At 37.4% G+C, this 22859-nt stretch overlaps 1 protein-coding gene across 2 annotated transcripts in view; it reads left to right on the top strand.

The window, feature by feature from the left end:
- Positions 1 to 22859, top strand: part of PDE7A (phosphodiesterase 7A) — a gene marked incomplete at its 5' end in the record, with an annotated part of 71762 nt that overhangs the window by 19093 nt on the left and 29810 nt on the right. For both annotated transcript variants that reach the window (XM_083858641.1, XM_083858640.1), the window contains one exon: positions 19071 to 19131. In XM_083858641.1, coding sequence (XP_083714767.1) covers positions 19071 to 19131 — 61 coding nt within the window. The remainder of the gene's footprint in view (positions 1 to 19070; positions 19132 to 22859) is intronic.

The following is a 22859-nucleotide window of genomic DNA, read 5'->3' as shown; positions in this document are numbered from 1 at the left end:
AGCAGAGGTGATCTCTGAGATGAATGTAGAGTTTTTAATTTCTCTCTTAAGTTACGTAGGTAAAAGTATGTTCTGACCAATAGTTTCATAGTTTGGTGTTTTTCTTTTTTGTGGGTCTTTCTGGTTTTGTGGTGGTTTTCTTTTTGGTTTGTTTGTTTGTTTGTTTTTTCAATTGAAGTAAAACAGAAGAGCTGTGAAATAAGTTTTCTTCCCTTATGGATGTAACTCTAAAGACAAGCAGAGCATTTAGGAAATATGCATTTCAATTGCCTCTGCAGTCCATGTTAGCATCCTTACATGAATGCATTGTGAGATTTTAATTTTTTTAATGTTTTACAGAAAATCTCTGCCTCCTTTATTGCTAAAATGTATTTGCTTTTGTCGTGAAAAGCATTTTAACCATACCTTGTGGTTTTTTTTGTCTGAGAAGAAGGAAGGATTGGATGTATTTAAAAGGCAGTAAAATGCCACTCTGGAAAAAAAGATGCTTCTCATGCTTCCATCATGTACTTTATTATTATGGACATGTACATCATGATTGTCTGCTTGTCATTTGTTGAAAGCTTGATGTGAGCTCTTGCAGCCTGATTTGCCTTTCTGCTCTCTTCCTCTCCTCCACCCCCTCTCAAAAGAGGGAGATGCTTAGGGAGCCATGCTTATGTGTAGACCGTATGTGATTAAAAAAAAATTAAAGAATACAATTGTAGCAGTCTTAAATTGCGTGCCCAGAAGAACTGATGTTTGAGCTCTGATCTTCAGGCTGGGCTGGAGTTTGAGGATGGATACTTATCATAGAATCATAGCATGGTTAGGGGTGGAAGGGACCTTAAAGATCACCCAGTTCCGTCCCCTCTGCCGGGGCAGGGACACTTTGCACTAGACCAGGTTGCTCAGAGCCCCATCCAGCCCGGCCTTGCACAATTCCTGGAATGGGGCATCCACAACTTCTCTAGGCAGCAACTTGGGAAGTGCTCTGATAGTTTTGATGAATGCTTTAGAAAAGCCACTGAAAAAATTAATTCTTCCTTTGGAGTTTGAGCCCATTGCAGTATATGAAGCCCATTGCCATTTCAGACCTTCTGCTTTTTAAGTAAAGGATTATGACTTACTTGAGCAACAACCTATGTTGGAACTCTAAAAAAACCAGAATGGAGTCTTACTCTTGGTCTGTTAAACAACAGTGAGTATATACTGTAGGAGAATTGCTAGTAATCTTTTTTTTTTAATTATATTTTGTGAGGTGAGTTTAAAATTAAGGGCATCATAAGTATGGATTATAATAAACTGACTGTTTTGGCTAAGGATTTGTTGCCAAACCTTTAATGCAGGATATTTTCCAAAATGTTTGTATTGCTTGTTTAGAAGGACATGTCTGAAACTTCGTTGAGAGACATGAACACTACTTAATAGAAATACTTGTATATTTCAAAGCAGAATAAAAATTTCAGTGTTGAAAAAGAATTGATTATTTTTAGGATTTGAGAAGTTTTTACTCTTCACAGTTTGGAAAGTAAATGAAAGACTGAGAGTTGAGCTTTTCACTGGTGATTTTAAGAAGTTCTCTGGTGTGTTATGTGATAGGAGTTCACCCAGGCTAATGGGTTAGCCACAGTATGTGCTTTCTTTTCCTGTTCTCCTACACTGTTTGGTGGAATATGATGCAAAAGAGGGGACAGTAGAATGAGAGTGGGTTGTTGGAAAATTTTGATTAGAGGCATGAGAACAATTTGTAATTCTGTGTAGGAGGCAATAAGGAAGACATTGGGGCAGTTTTGGTGGAGGAAGGCTGATTTACAGCATGGGAAGCAAGGTTCTGTTGTGTGTCACCAGTTGGCTCCCCATGGCACCTCCAAAAACCCAGGGATCTTGAACTACAGGCCGGGTTGCATTTCTTTCTATATTTCTTAATTATGTGTTTGGGAGTAGTCTTTGCACTTTCAGTGCTGGTACCTTTAGGAACAATAACATCCATATTCAGTAACTTATTCTAAAGCAAAACTATGTTTTAATTTTTCTGCTATTCTTTTGTTCTGCATGATCATCTATATTTCCATGAGTCTTAAAATTCTGTCAAAATGAGAAAGGCTTTAATTATATTGAGGTCTTGTGTCTGTCTTCCATCATATTTGGAGAAGTAACTGACAGCAGATCCTGCTTTCCCCTGGAGAACAGAGTGTGTGGTGCTGTGCACCTTTTGATCTGTGAACTCCCAGCTCTGACATAATGATGGGAGGCCTGGAACATAATGATGAGAAGCCTGGGATTTTGCTGCAGTCTATACAAGCTACTCCTCTCTTTCTCTCACCTCATTTTCCAAATGTGTTTCAGAGGTTGCTTATCTAGCTTAATTGTTTTGTTCTTCTACTCCTTTCCAAAAGTTCCTCTGTAAAATTAGTTCACTACATTAATAGGATAATTATGATCCAATAGACCAGATTTCCCCTTTACTGCCTAAATCATGTAACATTAATGAAATTAATTGTGTCTTGATATTTTTAGTTTGTTGTGCAGACAGCACAGGTTTAGTCCTGCAGATAATCCTGTAGCAAGCTGAAATGGCTTCTTGCAGAATAACAGGATGATTAGTGATGCTAAATTTGAAGACAAAACTGAGATCTGGTATCAAAAATATGTGCGATTTCCACATACCTGAAATACATACTGAGCTACTGGTTATGATTCCTGATTAAAATGTGAGGTTTTATCATTAGCTTGTGTGCAAACAGAGGAGGCAGCGAGCGGACTAAACCCCAGACTTCAAATAACAAGTTCACCCAGAGTAGCTAACTGTTGCCTTAATTAGATACAGCTTCAAAGTATATGCTAAGATTTTTCCACTACAGCTTTTTATCGCTTCCACAAGTTCAGCATGCCCTATACAGATGCTTAATTTGTATGCTGGGCCCTGTGATAAAGCTATTTCTGTCCATGAGATTCCAAAATTGTAGGCACTGATGTCAATGCAGATGAGGTTAGCCTAATTTGGTCAAGAGGGGGCTATGCCATGCAAAATCTCCTTTACATGGGCACATAAAGGCCAGTGCCAAGGCTGACAGGTGTCCGGTGGGTGGCAAGGAGCTTCAGAGATAAACATTCTTGTTGGTACTGCTACAATTCTTGCTTCTTTAAGAAACAATGTCATAATTATGTGGCTGTTCGCAGAATCCCTGCAGGATAACTAAGCAAATAGAAATGGAACGTAATTTTACAAATGTAAATCTTTAAAATCCTATTGAAATAACTTATTTTCTATGCTTAATTCAATTTCTGTATAGTGTTAAAATCTTGACAATGAAAGTAGCATCTTGTTACCTTCAAAAATGGCATATTAAATTCAGAGATGTACTACTGTGAAATTCCTGTAAGAAAAATTACTTGAAAGTGGTTTTTAATTGTAGGAGGTCTAGGAATGTTGTAAATATGATAGTGCACACTCAGGCTGAATAATGAGTGTGTACAAGGAAGTACTTGAGAGAAGGCTGTAGGAGGATATTTGTTGTGGTTGGAGAAGTCCCTAGCTTTTCTCCTTTAGCTTTTCCACCTTTTTTTTCCTATGTCAATGTGTCAGCAGTGAAGTGTATAAAAATTATTAATTTATTATTAGAGCACTTCCTTTGTATGCCTGTTTCCATACCTCCTTCCATGCCTCCCCTAACAGGATTGCAATCATACATTATTTTTTGCCTTGGAATTTTTTTATATTAATTTTGAGCTTATGATTCTTCCTTTATCAGCCACTTCTTTCTTAGTACTGACCAATTAGAAAAAAAGCCAAACCAAACAAAAACAAATCCTCTTTCTTTATACCCAGGAAAATATTTCTTACACTGACATCTCTGTAATAGAAAGCTGAGTCTTTTCAGTGTATTTCAGTCTCCAACACAGTAGTCTTTTTCAGTTCAACACCTGCAGACATGAGGCACAACACTACTGAAAAGCTCTCTCTGTTTCAGGGTCAGCTTTATCTGTAGTGGGTGAGAAGCTGAAATAAGTAGATTCATGTTTTGATGGAAAGTGCTTGGATGCATGGATTGCTGGCACCCACATGCTAACAGAATATTAATGCAAGGCAATAACTACATGCTTAAAGCTGTGTAAATGTCTGTAAAACAAGGTTTACATGAAAATACCTTTATTGAACTTCATTAGCAAGTTTTTAAAGCATTTGCTGTAAGGAACCTTCATCTGCTACAAGTCAGAGAATAAGAATTTAGAAGTAAAAAAGGGTTGTATTGGTAGCTCAATAAAATGAAAGGTGGGAAGCTGGCAATGATACATTATGGCCTGGAAAGTGAGGGAAGGTGTTGAAATGGCAGGTGTGTGGCATGGGGAGGACTGGAGTTTTCAGGTTACTGTCTCATTAGAGCTTCTTCAAGTTTAAGGGATTCAGCTGAAATTGGTCTGCCTATCAAATTCAGTTGAAATTGGTCAGTTTATCCTTAACTGGAAGACTGAAAGCATTTTTGGGTATGGTGGGCAAGCAAATTCTGAAGTAAGTGTTGAGTGCAAATACATCTCTAGATGAATTTCTTCTAGGAAGAACATTGTAGCAGAAACTGAAACCGCTATGATTTGGGTTTGTATATGGTGTGTGTGCGGGTTTTTTGTTAGATTCATTTATTTGGGTTTTCTTTTAGCTTGAAATGTTAGGGGCTTTTTTTTTGAGGTGAAAGAAGTTGATTGTGGTTGGTCAATTTTTTCTGTATTTCATATACTATGATACTTTGTGCGAGTTCTTAGTTTTGTGCTTTGCCTTTTTGTGATCTTTCATTGATACCCTTTATTCTTCATAAACTCTGTGATGACTTTAAGTTAATTATTGTTTGCATTTACTATCATAATATAAATTAAATGCAATATTGATTTGTGAGTTTGACAGCACATGGTGTAACTAGTTTCAGTGTTTGTCCTCTGTAATTCTTTAGTTTCTTTAATGGAAATAATCACAAAATAAGAGAATGAAAGCCAGACTTCATTTATTTCAGATGTTCTGTTGTGGTCTCTGCTTAATTTGTGAAAGTGAATCTTCCAGCTTTCCCCTTGAAATTTAATCTTTTTTGACAACCTAATATTTTTGTGTGATGGCTAGCAAGGAAGCAGAAACAAAGATGATTTTATTACTGCCTTTCTAATAGTTAACATACTGTTGGAGCTTTAGCATATGCCAGTGTGCCTAGGGAACTGCTGAGATGTGTTAGGTTTTGTTTTGTTTCTTTTTTTCCCTGTGGGAATTGTTAATTTTTTTAAAATGAGATTTGGAAATTGAAAATCCTTGCTTAAACTAAATGGAAGCTGTGTTGCTTGAGGAGTCTCAATAAGAGTATTTTCATTTTGTGTAAACTGTTCTTTAAATGCTTCCTACAAAGTGAATAGAAGTGTGTGTGAAGGGGTTAAAGGTAGCTTTTAGCAGTGCTGGATTAGGAAAAACTTGCTAGAAAAGAGCCAGGCAGGAAGATATTACTCTAGGGAGAGTTGAGCCCTCATAGCTATGGGAGTACCCATCAGTTAGTCAAATAGAGGCTCTTAGTTGTTACCATAAATTTTATTGATTTCCTTTTCATTTTCACGTGTGAGTGAGAGAGAAGCCTGGGGAACAAGGGAAAAGGAGCATCTCCCATTGTACCCTGCCCCTGTCTGTGCCTTTTAGTCTTCATTTATTGCACTGCATTGCTCTCTTCTCTGGGTTCATGAGCTGGACAGACACATGTGTAGAAATTGGTACATGAGCTGCTGTGTGGGGAGGCCCTGAGTGCTTCCTGTGCTCCCCCTTTCCACACACACTTGTGGAGGCTCTGCAGGATCACAGGTGAGCTAGCAGTGTTCATATAAGCATAAGAGTTAGTGGGAAAGCTTCTCTCCAAGGCCAAAAGCTTAAACCTTGAATTTAGAAGACAGACTTGTTTTGTCCTTTGCATCTTCTATTGATAATTTGTGAAGAATAAGATACAACTTCTGTGACTTTAAGTTCTGTAATTCTCTTTTCTGGTTGTTGTGATGTGTTGACAGTTTTGTTGTGTTTTTCTGTGAGATTGTAAACTGAATGTTTTTTATTTAGATTCTCATTTAAACATAGCACAGTAAGTTGATCTTTCACTGTTCAAAGGATATGCTTTAGAAATAGAACGTAAATTTTTTTATACCAAAGTCTAAAACATGGGTAGCTTTTCTTGTCACACGTTACTGTTCAACTGTTCTCACCCTCATAGACGGGTTACTTGCAGTATGTGAAGTACGTGGGAATTGAAATGCCTGTTTATTTGCTTCCAGTTTACCATTCAGTCTTGGCTGAAGGTGCATTTAATAGTGAAACACAGTAACTCAGAGCAGCTAAAACTGCTAAAACTCAACTTCTTGCATCTCACCTTCAGAACAGTGTACCTTTACTGAGTGGATTGCAGCCTTGAGACCCTGGTGGAACTTTGTCTTGTAACAACGGTACAGTTCTTTAACTCTTGGAAATCACACATAAAGGTATTTATATTGACTTTAAAATTGGCCTAGTTTCTTGCTGCGAATGAGCAGGTGGCAGTACCTGCCCAACAGTGTGGGCAGACAGAGGCTGCTGTAGACAGTCCTGATTGAGCCTCTGTACAACTGCTGAGATGGTTCTCTGTCCAAGGTGATAAGAGTCATTACATCCAAGGGTTAAAAAATTATTTCCTAAAAAGTGCATCAACTTTGTCCTAACTCTTTCATACTTTTTTGTTTGTTTGTTTCTTTAGAGAGGCTTTGAAAAAAGTGCTATATAACTTCTTTCCAAAATCTCTTCTCTGGAGAGAAGCAGAAACCTTAGTTCTGTGAATTTAAACAAAGGCCTAAAATGCCATGGTAATTAAACATCCTTTGAAAACATTTGTCTGAATAAATCAGGGAAAGAGTACTGTATTGTAGAACTTCAGTTAATCTTCTGGTGATTTGTTTTACCTGAAACAGTGAATTTCAGAGTTTCTACATTTAAATTATCTAAATTGGATTGCCTGTCACTAAGCCAGTTTATATCTATAACACTTTTTCTTATGGAAACACATCTAGCTAAACTGAAGTTCATGATATGACAGAGGCACTGAGAATGTTCCAATTTGTATTGCAAAAGAATAATTTTAAAAAGAAGTAAACTGTTTCAAAGTATTTAATCTATGCAAGGAAGTTAAAAAATGTTCTTATACACCCCTCAACTACCATATGTATGGTTTTGCCTTTTTCAGTGTTATGTGTCCATTTCTGTTAACCTGCAAAATCATGATGTTGAGCAAGTAAGAGGAAAGGTTTAAAACAGCCATCAGAAAAATACAATGTTTAATAATGTGCTTTTTTTGGCACAGATTTATATGATTTTTAAATAAAATATAGACTACCTCTTATCCCTTTGAGAAATAAAGGATACACATAGCATGATCCTGATAGTTTTCTATTGCTGTGTTGCAGTAGCAATAGAAAATTCACAGAATGGGTGATGGTGCAGAAATGCAAGTTATTGACTTCATTAATTTGTTGGGATTGTATCTTTACTAAGGAGGGTTTCTTTCCTTTTCTGTCTTACTGAGGGATGAAATGGAAGATTTCTAAAACTGAAAAGTGGTTTTTAAGGGTATAAGTTCTGCCCTCTGGATCCGTAACTGTCCTTGATTCTCAAAGTTCATGTTTTGGAGTTCTCAGCCCTTGGTTTAAGATCAACCAGCCTCTTGAGTTTAGTTGCACTGAATTAGGCAGTTGCAGTGGTGATTTATATGTAGTTGTGGTCGTGAATGTAAATTTTGCTAACTTTCTTAGATTTTCATGTTTGCTTATAGCTGATATGTAGCTTTGTTGATGAGTCACTGTCCCTGGAATTACTCAAAAGATGTGTAGATGTGGCATTTAAGGACATGGTAAGGTTTAGTAGTGGACTTGGCAGTGCTGGGTTAGCAGTTGGACTTGATGATCTTAAAGGTCTTTTCCAACCTAAAGGATTCTATGATTTTGTTAATAAACAGCTAGAGTAGTTGGAATCTTGTACTTAGTTGCAACTTAGGCTAACACAGCAAATCTTTTAAATAAGCTGAATTGGAAGTAAAATGCTTAGGTAACATTTTAAATTAAAATGTAAATAGAAGTAGCATTGGTAAAAGTTGGTCATTGTATATACATTGTGAAATTCTAGGAGTTCTGCACTCAGTATCTATAAAAGTGTATTTTCTTCTTTTTTTTTCCTTTGAGTGCAGTGTTTAGTGGTTGGGTTGGGCTGCAGCAGTAGCTACCCACACTTGTTACAAGAATACTCATAGATTACCATTTAATTATTCTTTTTTAGTGAAGTCTGCTGGAGAGAAAGATCACACATGATATCTAATGAGACAGGGAGAAAAGCAAAGAAAAGATGGAAATGAGTGTGATGGAAATATTTTCCACTGTGTGCTGATGAATTTGTAAATGATAGGCTTATTCCTCTACTGTCATTACATGCTGTTAATATAGTTCACAGCAAGTAATAGGTCAGTCAGGAGTATATCCTAGAAATCAGTGTGCTACATCCCCTTCTGGAGTGGGGGGGGTGGTTGAAGGGCGAAGGAGACTCCATGGAGATTCCTTTTCTGGGCCAGGTGTACAAGTGCACACATATGAAATCAGGTCATTCTGGCAAGTAGGACTGATAAGCAACAGGCCTCCAACTTTAGCATAAAAACTCAGGTGGTGATGGAGGTTTATGAAGCCCTGCTGTATTTAAAACAGAGCATCATTTGAGACGCGGTAGTATCTCTGAAATCTGGTGCTCTTGCTTCAGCTCTGGATTTCTTGTGGGTGTTACTGATTTTTTTTTGTGGGGTTGGAGCATTTAAAGACACTTCTGCAGTAACAGTAATTACTAAGCTTTGTAAGGCAACCCTGAGTCATTTCTCAGGGCTGATGAACTTCAGGAAAATAAATAAAAATAGAAAAGGATTGAAACAGGTGGATATTTGGAAATTTACAAGTAAAATTTGGATGCTGTACTTGGTGCTCCAAATAACAGAGTACATAATAGGAAATAATGGGTTTCTGCATGGAGCCTTGCAGGTCTCCAGGAGTGTGTATGGAAATAATTGGAGCCTTACAAATCATCATGGTGTATTAATGAGGGAGCTGCTTTGAATGGGTAGGAGCTGGTCCCATGTGATGCCTGCTTCCCAATGAGAACAAACTGTTATCTTGAGCAAATTCCTTAATGGAATCTTTGTAACAACTGTTGCAAGACCCCAACTGCTTTCTACAGTATTGATAATGCATGCTTGTCTTATCAGCAATAGCACAGAGAGGTTTGTTCAGTAAATGCAAAAATTGTAGCAAACGTGCCTTTGACTGCTTAAATGCATCTACAGTGCTGCTTATCATCAAGTCTACATTAAATCCATTGGGATATTTCTGTTTCTTTAGAAATGGTAAGACACAGCAATTGCACTTGTGCATGTGAGCTGATGGTAAGGAGAGAGGAATAGGTAACAACTTGTATGTGCGTGTTAGATACTGTAAATCTTGCCATGGCATCTCTGCAGGCACCAGGAAAATGGGTTTTAGAAAAACTGAAAAAGAATCTGTTAGAAAGCAGTAAAGAAAGAGAGAAGAAAGAAAATGAAACAGCATTAGCAACTTCCCCAATTTTTAAAAATACAACGCACTGTATGATAGCTCTTCCTTTTGGTGTGCTGCTTAGTTTCAAGATGAGGCTGAGACTGATGATGATGTCCACAGCTCAAGGGTCCCTGCAATCCCAGAACTAAGGCAGTGTAACAGGGAATATGCTAACAAAGGGAGAATTTAGTGTTACATCATTTTATGTAGCCTTCTACTTGCGAGTTTACTGTATTTGAAACCTTGAATAATTTCTTCCACATATTTGTAAGATGTGATTTACTTTCACCTTGGAATTGTTAGTGAGATTATTCAAAGCAGCACTTGTCCCAAAAAAAGCACTTTAGCTTCTGTGTTGATTTCCATGCAAACCAGTGCATTTTCTGATCCTACTCTGTCTCCAAATCCAGAACAGTATTGCCAAAACAATCTTTCCATTTCCAAGCCATAATTAGAACAAATAATGATGTAGTGGTGCTTAACAGGTGGTCAAATATTTTTATTTCTGTGTTCTCATATTAAACTTATGCATGAGACAGTTTTCTTAAAACTTTCAGTAAAAGGAGGCTTCTTAATTAAATCACTTAATGGTGGAAGACAAAAGAGGAAGGGGTGATCACTTTGTATAGCTCTGTTGTCTAAGATAATGTTGTATTTCTGAAGTTAGTGGAAGAAAGTCTTGCTCCATGCACGTGGGGCAAGACCATGCACACACTGCAAGAACATCTTCGTGTGTTTTGAGATGGGAAAACAGAAGACTTGTCAGGGATTGATAATAGTGATGATGGAGAGGAATGCTTGACATTTCAGAGTATAAGGCTATTTATGCTGGAGTTTTATTCAGAGGAGAGAAGCAAATTTTGCCTCATTGTTCCTGTTTGCTGTGCCTGTTTGGTTATTTTCTGGAATGGTTTTGGTGTGTGCAAACCAGGCTTCTTCCAAAAGAAACGAAATCATTTCACTCGTTGTGTGCACCAAACGTGCCCTAACCTCCGATAGGGTTGTAGAGGTTTGATCAGTTACTGGGTAGTTGGAGTAAATATGGCCAAAAAAAAAAAAAAAAATAGAACTCCTGGGCTTCATATAGTGTAGGTGTGAATATATGAACAGCAGCTGTGTTTTGATCTGCCCCAGTTGTGCCAAATTGTAATGTAAATATAGCCTGATGCCATTTATTGTGGATTTGAGTTTTTTGCAGAAACATCAGACTGGTGGTGATTGTCAGGGTGTTTTAACCTTGTCAACTGTTCAGAGGTGGTAATGTTTTTCAGTCGGTATCTGTGACAGTTTGTATTTTATGTGGAACTTGACAGACCTTTAGATAAGTGCTGCATTCATTAACTGAGATACCAAAAGGTCTATTCTGAATGTTCTTCCCTTTGGTTTTGATCTGACTGGTTTTCCAGGGCATGGGGACAGGGAAGAAGATTAAATGTTTGGAATGTAATGGTTCTGTAGGGATTCACAGGTTGTGCTGAGACCATGATAATAGCTTAAAAGACATCATAAATATTTGGAATCATGATATAAAATAACAAAGAGCTGTATCCCACTTAACAAATCTTCTCCTTAATTTGGTAAACATCCACTGTGATATGTCCCCTTTTCCTGTGGAGGGGAGGAAATTAGTTTCTTAATGTTAAAACTACTCCTTTGGTGATCTGTGCTAACTTCTGTGTCCTCTGCACATATTGAAATTTGGAATGAATTTTTTTAAAAAAAAACAAACAAGAAAAATTATAGGAAGAGCAGACTCTTCATATAGTTTTGCTTTCAGTTATTTGGCTTCATCCTTTTAAACTCCTCATTAATCCTACACCACTCCTTTTTCTCCCCCACTGTAGCTCCTTTTTTTCCAAAGTGTTTCCAAAATATTTCTTTGTATTTCTGAAATGAAACACTTTTGTCAGCTTAAAATGACAGAAATTAGAATGAATCTCAAGGCTGCCCCAAGCACGCAGGACCACTTTGCTGCATCATCAGTGTTCTTGGAGGAAGTCAGACTGCTTTCCAACCCTGGCTGTGGCCAGGTTCAACCCTTGAAGCAATAAATGAAAGCCCCTGAATGTCAGTTCAGGCATGAGTATGAATGGCTGGAAAGAGTGTGAAGGATGGCCCAGTATTTAGTGGACAAAAGAAGAAATTAAACAATGACAATTGGTTTGAACAATTGCACATATTCCGGTGCATTAACTTTCATTAACATTATTTATAGTACATTGCTATAAAATCGAATTTGAAATATGTTTTGAATTTCAGTTCTTAGCAGTTCTCCAGGTGGCAGTGATGAAAGGAACTTGTGAATGTCACAAGTGGTGGAATGTGCTGGAAACAGGCTCTTCATGGCATTTGAAGGCAAGGCAATATCCTGACTTAGCTCGGGTGTTTTGACTACTGGAGTTTGAACCTATTGTCTGGCACACTTTGCAATATTTAAAGATGACGAAAGGATGTAATCATGGTTTTACATTTCCTTTAGCGCTTCTGTGTTGTTCAGTAAAGTTTTACTGATTGCCGTGTCCTCTGGTTGTAAAACTCTGTTGTTGAGTCCGGCGCTGGCAGCGAGAGGTGCGGGGCAGAGCCACTGCAGGGGCTGTCAGGTGACAGCTGCCGCCTGCCCTGCGCCTCACTGCTCTGCCCTGCTGCTTCCAGCGCTGCTGCCCATCGGGGCGAGATTATGCTTCAAGTATTTCGGGTGATCCAATGGGAATTGCATTGATCTGGTGTTTAGCTCTGATCCTGATCAAATGGATTACTTCTAAGGTAGGCCTTTTTAAAGTCTGTTTTGACTAAATGGGTTTGTAAGTAGTCAGAGAGAAAATAAGTCATTAAGAGCTTAATGAGTGCTTGTTTTTCCTTTTAAAGTCTAATCTGTTTTGGAAACATCATTTGCCATTTAAGACTGTGTTTCATACGTGATTTTGTAGCTCTTGATTTTTGCTTGCCTTGAAGTGGGAAAGAGTATGTTTGTAGCAGTGCCAGTCAGGAGACGGGATAAAAAAGGGATCTGAAATGGCTTCTGAATGGCAGGAGTTGGCTTGTCTCTGTTACTAGCAGATTTTCAGTTTTATAGCTCTTTAAAGCCTTTGTGAAAATAAGGAAAACCAATTTTAAACATAGTGAGAATAATACAAATTAGTGTATTTTGCTTCCTGGACAGGATATCCTTTTTGTATTGTTGATTTCAGAGTTGCAGGAGTGGAAATACCAGTTTTGTTTGCTTATGTGAAATATCTACCTTACTTACTTTGTAGCCTTTCCATTTGAGATCCCTGTGTTTTGAAAAATGCATGCTAATATTAGAATTCAGTTTTTACTCTCTAATTTCAAAGAATTTAAGTATCTCCATAATGGATATTTGTCCTAGTAAATATAGGTGAGATTGGTGTCTGGAGATGAGACCAGGCTCTTCTCAGCATAGCTCGCTGCATAATCTGGAATTAGTTCTAGAAAAAGGAACAAATTTAAGTGTAGGATTATGAAGGAGAGCCAGAATCATTGGAGAGAATGAAAGAAATTGAAAAAAAAAAAAATTCCTGCATTTATAGATTTTTTTTTGTAATTGTTACTGATACGTGCTTCTAAAATTTTTGTACAATTAAGAGGAGAATCTGAACAAGCGTGAATTTGAGTTTGTTGTGAAAACAAGCTTTGCTAGGCATCCATGCCTGTACTCTTCAGTCATTGCCAAAAACATGTTTCTAAATTTATTAAAGTAAAAATGGTCAGGCTTAGTTGCTAGCACTTGTGACAACTTTTGTCACATCAAGAGAAAGACCAGGAAACCCAATGGATGTTTGCTTGTGACTGAAGGCAGATTCTACAGATTCTACAGACTGTGTGCTAGACCAGTACATCATCTGCATTTTACTGTTATATTGCTGAACTGCTGGCTTTTTGGAACTTGACATTAAAAACCTGTTCAAGGATTATGCCTAATCCTGTTTGGTCAGAGATTGTTTTAAGGTGGGGAAAAACAGGAATTCCAGGTAGCTGACATAATACAGATAGGATAAAATTCACTGCTGTTTATGATTGTGTTTTTACATGTGTTTTTTTTTAAAGAATTAGTATTTTTTTTGTTAATCCAGTTACCTATTTTGCCATTGCCCTTCAGTCTTTCTGCTATTCTGATTTAGTTTCCTTAGGCAATACCCTTTGCATTACTGTCCTCACTTAAACCAATTACTTGTGGGGTTTTTTTTTACTATACGTTCTTTCTGATCAATTGTCAAGCTTTGTTTTTTATATTTTTAAGTCTTGATTTTTTAATATTGATAAAGCTTTGGATAACTCTTATGCCACATGATATACATCTGAGGTATATAAGAAAAAATAGCTTACAGATGCTTGTGAGTTATATGTATCACTAGCATTGATAACTATCATTCAAATGATAGCTGAGTTTAAAAATGGTTGCCATCTGTCTTGTGAGGTGATTGTGTAAAATAGCTTTATATGGAAGAAAACATTAAAATTATCACATTTGAATATTTGAAGGAAAGGGTGTGATTCTTATTACTGATTAAATTTCAGGAAGACAGTGTTAATGACATTTTCTTACTGCTGGTTTGGTAAACTTTCAGAGTAACGCTTTGAACTGCAGTGAAATTTTTAAATAGTAGTAGGATCATTTGGCAGTGGCTTACCTGAATTCAGTGTCAGTTTAAGTGCTTGTAAAGAGCATTTTTCTATGCTTTAATGAGTTAAAAAATTGATGGTCTCTTTTGGAAAACTGTATCTTAGCATGGAACTTTTAAATATTTGAAATAAATCTAAGATACACGAGTCTTGCTTTTGAAATCTAATAATAATTGGAGAAATATGGTCTTCACTAGTTTGTCATTCTCAAGACTTCTAGTTCATAAACCATCTTATGATCTTAAATATACACACTTTCCAAGTGTGTATATTTGAGGCAGCATAACCAGTACATTGCAGTTGCCATGGTGTAACAACTTCCCCACACTTGTTTTCAGAGCAGTTGAGTCTAATGCTCTGATAGTTCAGCAAAGAGGTTGGGCTGGACAGTCAGGTACATAGAAACACCTGCCTGGCTGTGTTGCTCTCTGTCCTCTGTCTTTTCTTTCCCAGCTTCTAATAAACAACTGAGTAACAAAATGAGGGTCATGTATCAAAAACTGTGTGTGTTTTTTTTTCTGATGGGATGAATTTTTCTAGAGCCAACAACTCTAGCAGGTTTTGTTAGAGAATGAGACCAGGAGTTGTTTCGCTAGACAGTCCACAAGCTGGGCCTTGCCTAAATGAAGTGCCCGGCAGTAATGCTGGTGCTCTGCTCTCAACGAGATTGGGAAGTCCGTGTGATAAAACTGATACATCAATGGAAACATTTCTGTTTGACACAAACAGCAGCAGGTGCTCCGTTTCCAAGTGGTACATGCAAATGCTTGTACTCCCAAGCATCACTGCAGCGGTTTCCCTTTGAAGATGTATCTGTGTGCTATTTTGGCACGTTGTTCCCATTGCGTGGCCTTTAATAACTTCCTATACTTTCTGAAAAGATGTTCAGAGAGATCTGACTTAAATCTAAGTTCTGGTAGAGACTCCCTTTGCATTTTTTTGCAGAGTCTTTGTATCAGTGTGGTTCTTAGAGGATTAATGCATCTTCCAATTTAGTTTGAACTTCTTCCATTCACTTTCCACAAATATGACTCAAAAGAGAGGAAAAAAGGAAGCTTTTTTACTGTATTGCCCTTTGGAAGAATAAACGATACTCTAGTGTGAAACTGAAGTTTAAGGTGAGGCTTTGAAAGTGGAAGTCCAGTATAAACAATCCTTCCCAGTCATATTTCTGACATCCATCTTCACTGCTGAAGCAAAACAGCTCACCCAGCTCAGGTGGCTGTGTTTGGGCCTGGAGAGGAGCAGAGCAGTTGAGAACTTCACCTAATCTCTTTAGGAATTTGTTGAATCACTTAGGGTCCAGCACATTCCCACCAATCAAGTTCTCCTTGTGCTTGAAAACAGAACTTGCCTGAACACAAACACATTAGGGTTGTCTTGTCTTTGAGCACTAGTAATTCTGCCTGCTTGCTGGAATGGTGCTTATTTATTTGATGTTTGCACAGAGGGTCAGTATTGGTATTAACAGGTACAAATCTTCAGGTAGACCGAAGAGGTGGCGCAGAGGTTTAGAAATAAAATTTTATGCTAAATGAGTTTAAAATACTGACAATAACATGACAACAAGTAATATCTTGAGGTGCCAGAAGCCAGTCTTAATCCACAAAGATTTGTGATCCAAGGTGTCTGTAGAGTGATTCAGTGTATGCTATGGTTGTCTCAACTGTGTAAGTGAGATATATTCTTAGGGTAAGTATAGTCTTGGTGTCTTGGTGTAGGCTACAGACAGTGGGCCTTTGATTAGCAATGAGGAGGGTGGCATTTTTGGTCATCAACAAGGGTAAAATTCTGCTGATTAAATCGTTTGAATGGTTGAGTGCTTCGCAGTAACTTTAGTTCTTCAAGACATGTTTGCCTTCCTCCTTATGAATTTGCTGTCTGTCAGATCATATTGCAGTAAAAGCTGAAGAATTAAATCTGGTTTTTCTGTTTGCTGGGTTAGAGTTGTGGAATCTGGGCAGTATATCTTAAAGAACCACACACAAAATATGTTAAATTACTTCTGTCTTTCTGCCTTTTTCCTTGCATTTTTCTGGAGTACTGCAGGGGATAGAATAACAAATGCACTGACAGTGTTATTTGAGGAGGGAAAATAGGTGATGCACCACGGCCTGCAGTAGATGGTCTGTTATGTATTTGCAGGGTAAGCTGACACAAAGCAATCTGTGTCTGGATGAGTTCAATATTATTAGTTTACTTACCACAAGTTGTTAAAAAACCTCTGTACCATTAGCTTTGTCCTTTGTCTCTGACTGCCCACCACAGTGCTCAACTCTCTGTACCTCACTTATTTGCCTGGGCTAAAGATAAAAAATCTGACCACTCATCACCCACCCAACATCTGTTGGTGGAACTTGATAATACATGTTTTCCTCTTATCTATTTTATTTAATGAATTTCAATTAATCTTTGCGACTTCAGTCCTTTTAGAATTAGCTGACATTGTCCTACTATTTGTGTAGTATTGCTAGTGAAATTTATACAATAAATTGTCTCTATTTTTCCTTAGAGAATCAAACTTTCTAAGGTAATTTTACTAGATTTGATGGTTTCAAGTATATCATTGCAGAGCAAAATCTCTTGTCTGTATAAGCAACTACTGTGTGTGTTTTTAAAAATGTGCTTTGTATTTGATATCATACATGGATGCACTACTTTATATATACTGCTTTATCTAACAATATTTTATTTTAGGGAGAAAGTAGTATTTTAGAAATGATATATCAAAAAGATTTATTTTTCAGTAAATTTTTGTATATTGTTTTCTTTCTTGGAGACTAATGCTCCAGCTGTACGTGGGTCTTGTAGCTGCATGTGTGCTTAGGTTTCTCCTGTATTAGATTACAGAACTGTACTGGACATGTCCAGAAATCTGTGATAGACAGGTGCAAATTGCAAGTTAGCACTAAATTACATCACTGATTGTGCCTAGTCAATGATATGAAATGTTCCAGGCTACAGAAAATATATTCAACTGAGATTTTCTGAAACTCAAAGACAAATTTAATGAAAAGCATTGAAAATGTTAGTGAGAAATCAGCATCATTTTCTAGCTGATGAGTTGTATTTCTGCCTTCTCCATCAGGACAGGCATGTGCTGTGAGAAATGCTGTACAAACATATATTGAGGAATTATTTGCATGGCTTATGATCTTCCAAGGAAATACAGAACAAAAGCTAAAATAACATAAAAGTTCTGTACAGGGAGTTCTTCCCTGTAGTCTTTACAACAGCTGTTATTATTGGACCCCATTTGGATCTAGGGCTTTTGGTCACTTCTGTAATTGCATATTAAGGTTACTTTTGAAAAAAACTACTACAACTTCAAGTGTAATGTTTTATTTTTTGTTTTGGCATGAAAAATATTTTTTTAAAAAGTGTAACTTAGGAGTTTGGAGTCTTAGCGCATCACTTGTACAGATCATGGTGATTGAGGTTATTAATCTCTGGTCTGTCTTTGAGTTCATTCAGGTTCTTCTGTGGATAGGTGCCTATCAGGAGTTCTGCCTTTTTGCCTTTCCACATAATTTTTCTTCATTTTCTTTCCTTCAAAATTCTTCTCAATAGCCAACATTATTTTTTCTACCGTTTCCTAACATGGTTTGATTTCTTCTCTTTTGAAGTTGCACATTTTTCAGGCTGTTGTGTGTCCATGAAGGAGTGTTGTTCCTGATGCACAAATGAAAAACGAATTATTGTGTTTGCCACCAGGCTGACATTTATCTGAAATTCTCAAAGGCATGTGGTGACTCTTGGTGGCATCAAGGACTTCACTGTCCTCAGTGTAAAAAAGAAGTGTGGTGTACATAGAAAGGTGACAGGAGTTTCTAACGTGCACCTTCCACAAAAAAAATCTTATTTCTGTGAAGAACAAATGTTCTGAACTGTCGAAATGGTGGTCTGATTGTGAAGGTGACCCTCTAATCCTGGGATTAACAAGTAACGTTAATGAAGGCCTTAGGAAGGGGCAGAAGCTGCTCAAAAAACAGTCAAGGCAAGATGTGAGGCTGGGTGCTAGGTGGAGTCAGGCTTTGCAGGCTGTGATGCCAGTGAGAACATTCCTCTGGGTTTTAGCTGTTAGAGGACCAGTTCATACCTCCTGGGAGACTTCCTGGCTTGTAACTACCGCAGCAGCTGAGGATGTATGAAACATTTGTGTCCCGTGTAGGTAAGAAGTACAGCTTATGTGGGAGTATCTCAATGTTGTACATGGATAACTTGCTGACTCTCCTGAACTTTTGTCATCAAATTTGAAATATTACTTGTTGGCTTTCCCTGAAATGCCTTTATGTGTAACATCTTACCTCAGTGATACCCTGCTTTGCCTACAGAAAGTACAGGGTAGAATGAAAGAAGCATGTGGCATCCTAGGGCTGCAGTCATGGTGTAATTTCAGTTCTTTTACGTCTTTTACCTTTGGAAGATGGGAATACCCTGTAGGTAAAAGTAGATACATAAACCAGGAACTGCAAGAATTTGTTTCAAGGATGGTGTTCTAGAAGGCCCTGAGAAGCACTTTCTTGTGTCTGTGTAATCTACGTCTTTTCTATTGTGAGGAGCAGTTGAGGAACATTGGAAAGAAATAGATGGGGATGTTTTTTACTACATTCTGATCTTGCTCTTCATAATCTTTTCACTACCAATTCCTATCCTTCCTTTGTCCTCTCTTAAAGCAAAATCAGTACTTATAAATACTTGAAAGATGCATATTGCATGAAAGTCACGCAATTTTTAAATTTAGTGTTGAGTTAAAATGAAAATGGTCAATTAATATTTTATTTTCATTTCAATTTAAAAACTATTTGCTTCTAACTTGCTTAAAATACACTTTTTTTTTTCAGAGACGTGGAGCAATTTCCTATGACAGCTCCGATCAGACGGCGTTGTACATTCGTATGCTAGGTAAGCATACCATTTTCTATATTGCAAGTTCCAACATTTATGATTGATTTAAATAATAACTTTTTAATATCTCTGTTGAATTAATAAACTTGCCATTCTCTTTCTCATGGATAATATTTTGGTTAGAATCACTACAAGAGTTTGGGTTCATTTGTGTTGACTTGGGTTTTTCGGTTGTTTGCCTTTTTTCTATTCTTTTTTCCTGAGTTAAACATTGTGTAGGATGTTTTATTCCTATATTAAAGAAAAAAGGAAGTTCTTGTAATTAACCCAATGTGTTTGGTAAGAAGTAAAGTTTTCTAGGTGGCTCATGATTGATCTGTCTGCAGTGGAATTTGCCACCTCTGCATGCTATCTTTCTAGTTAAAACTGTAGCTTAGAGAACACTTGCTGGAGAATTAGTTACCACACACTCTTAAAAACTTCAGTACTGAGGCTATGAAATGTGCAAGGTGTTCTTGAAATAACGATATGATTTTAAATAGTATTTTTCGCATTAATCCTAGACGGTGACTTGAGAAGGGAAAGGGTGCTTGAGAGGGCTGAGTAGTTCAGTAAGCTTTCTGAGGAGTGCTTCCAGAGTAGCAAGGAGACAGACAAAGGATAAAGCTGAATTCAGAAGAAAGAATGGTATTGGGAGGGGAAAGCATCCAGTGGAGACCCTCTGTGATAGTGAGTGCAGAGAAGGAGTTGAGGTCACTTGTTGAGAGGAGAAAGATGCAAAGCTCTTGCAGATCTGGCTGCCAGATTCAGTATTTCCCACACCTCTTCTGGAGGCTGCTGGTGGTGCAGATGGCACGGGGACTGTGTGTGTGCTCTGTTTCACTGTTAAATGATGCCACTTAATTTAAGCCACCTTGAGCTATGAATTTGTGTTGAAATTCTGGACTATAAATGCTTGCATGATGTCTCACACAGCTCAATGAACAACAGCTACTCATTACAGATTCTTAACCATCTCCAACTAAATCAGCCAGAACATGTCTTTTTATGCCCTGAGTCTTTTCAGTTTAGTGGTTTATTGTAGATGTTAAGGTCCCCAGAAATTCATAACTGCATCGTCTATGAATTTAAAGTTGTAAGCTATATGCGTGTGTGTATATGAATTTAGTCCTAACCTACATATGTAGCAATATATGGTCATATATACATATAAATCCAATTTTGACTTAGCAGCTTCACATTTTTTTTCCAGTTATTTTGATTTTTTTTACATTTGTGAAGTTGTTAATACTATAGCACTGACTGTCTGCTGAAGGGTTTTTGATCAGAGAATTTAATTACTTTGGGGATTTGTTAAGATGGGAACAGAAGATGCTGGGTTCTAAATGTTTATTGAAAAATCTATTGGGGTTTTTTGTTGTTGTTGTAAATAGGTTTATTTTCAAAAGTTAAAATGAAATAGTTAGGCCCATCATTTCTGCAGAAGGATTTGTGATAATGCTCAAGTAATTCTAGAGAGAAGTAAAGCATGGCTTCCTCTGGTTTTTGGTATATACATCTGAATGAAGAGAAAAATCTAATTTGTCTTGGAAATCTTCCACTATTCTCATAGGTAGAACTGGAAAATATTCAGAACATGATGTTAAGTAAATTAATTTTTCACTTGTACTCTCATTGAAATTAATTATTACATAATGAGATTTGTGCTTGTTATGAATAGTATAACTCTTGCTGGCATAATTCATTCATGCTGTTCTGCTATTCAGAGCAGTAAATCTTTTAAAGGATTGTCTTCCAACTTAGGTGGGGGAGGAGGGTACCAACAAATTGCTCATGGCATGTTTTGAATCATTATGTGATAAATCTGTATTATTTTCTCACTTAATAGAGATCACTTGGTTTTCCCAAATGTTATGTGCACTATACTGTACAAGTTAGCAACTATTTACATATTGATTATTTTTGTACTTGTAAATGGACTGTAAAAAAAGACCAGCCTGAAAGCTGAACAGTTGGACTCGTCAGAATGTAGAAACATTCATACCAGAGTAGATTCAAGGGTTGATATACTCCATTACAATTTTTTGCAAGAAATGTGAAGCATTGCATTTCCTACAGTATTGTGAGAGTTTTGAAATTGTTCTATATATCTTAGTACACTTGAGCAGAATATGCTATAAGGAATCCTCAGCTGTAACTTAATGGAAAGTTAGGCACAGTCGTGAGGAGATTTGCCTTTTACTTTGTTGGTTTTATTCCATACAGACTGTATCTACTAATAAAATGTACCTTGATAAGCAGACCAAAAATACCAGGCTAAGAGTATCTACAATAACTCTCTCTGCCTTCGTTTAGTTGTACTGGCCATGAAGTTGCTTCATTCAATGTTTTTTCTGGCTGTTCCAATGGTAATCCAATGGAAATTCATTTACACTAGTAGGCATTCCTGTGATATAGCAGTATGTCCAGGTTCAATTTAAAAGATCCTTCTCTTAGGGGTATGCAGAATGAAAAGCTAACTCCTCACTGCTTTCATCAGTGTGTCGATATAAACAAGCAGCGTTGACTGTAATGACTCATCTGTCATACCCCATTCCCAAAATATACACTAAGCCACTCCCAAGTGGCTTATTTACTATTTTAAAATATAGATACAGATGCAGCATTGTAGAATTTTTCTTTTAAGACCTTGGAAAGGCCAATACATCTGCATCACCTCAACCGCTTTTCTCAGCAACTATGAGGAATTCTCAAAGTATCTTGTAAGTGCTTCTGTGTAATCTTGATAGTTCCTTGATTTTTCTATTGCTTTTCTTGTTTCTTTTTCTTGTCACTTTATACTGACTGAAAGTTTTTCTACTGTGCATGGGGTAGAAAGTGTGGGGCTGCTTGTATTGGTGAGCATGCACCTCTCAGCTACAATTGGAGCATTTGTCTTCCTTTAGAGGTCTTGATCACTTCAAATAGGAAACACTGGAGAATAACTACTGTGTACAGTGCACACTCTTCTCTGATAGTGGTTTCTATGTTGTATTCTGTTTGCTTTAATTCTGGCACATTCAGCTGACCTGTCATCTGTTTCTCCAACAAATTTAATAGGAATTTTAATCTGTGAAGTTAGTAATTTTGAAAATCCTGCTCTTCACAATCTCATGGCTTTGACTTCAGTCCTTTACCTTGAGGTGGCTGTCGTAATTTCTGATTCCAGCTGTCCTCCGTGGTCTCTGGGGTTTCTGCCCCTGCTCTGGATGGCCTCAGCTCCCCAAGCAGCTGCTGCATTGTTACTGTGCCACACTGCAGTGTTAGGGTAGCACCAAGTGTGTGCTGGGGAACCCTAATGCCCAGGGATGTCAGCTGTGGCATTTCAGCTGCCTCGTAAGTATCAGAGCTGTGAGCAGGAATCTGAGAGAGGGGCAGGAACTAAACAATCTGTTCCAAGGTAAGTTTTATTACAGCCCTAATTTCTTCTCAATTTTCAGTTATACCTGCAAACCTCCCTCTTACGTTCCTTCTTCCATGATTTATTTAGTCCTTAGTTAAATTTCTGCCAGTATCATTTTTGTCTTAAAAATGCAAGTGATCCCAATCACGCAGGACTATTCTGGAAAAAAGTGTACCTAAATGCTCAGCCATCAGATACTGTATCATTTTTGTGCTCAAAATAAAGTTTGGAAAGGAAGGCTTCACATCTTTTAAATCTTTCTATTGAATTTTTGAAATCAGCAAAGCTGTCAGAGGGAAATATTTGTTCTTGGAAGTCCAGTATCATTAAGATGCTGGATTTG

Source organism: Zosterops lateralis (genome assembly GCF_965231275.1).
Source record: "Zosterops lateralis genome assembly, chromosome: 1".
NCBI classification, from domain to species: Eukaryota; Metazoa; Chordata; class Aves; order Passeriformes; family Zosteropidae; genus Zosterops; species Zosterops lateralis.
The sequence above is the reverse complement of the archived record's forward strand: the minus strand, read 5'-3'. Positions and strand labels throughout refer to the sequence as shown.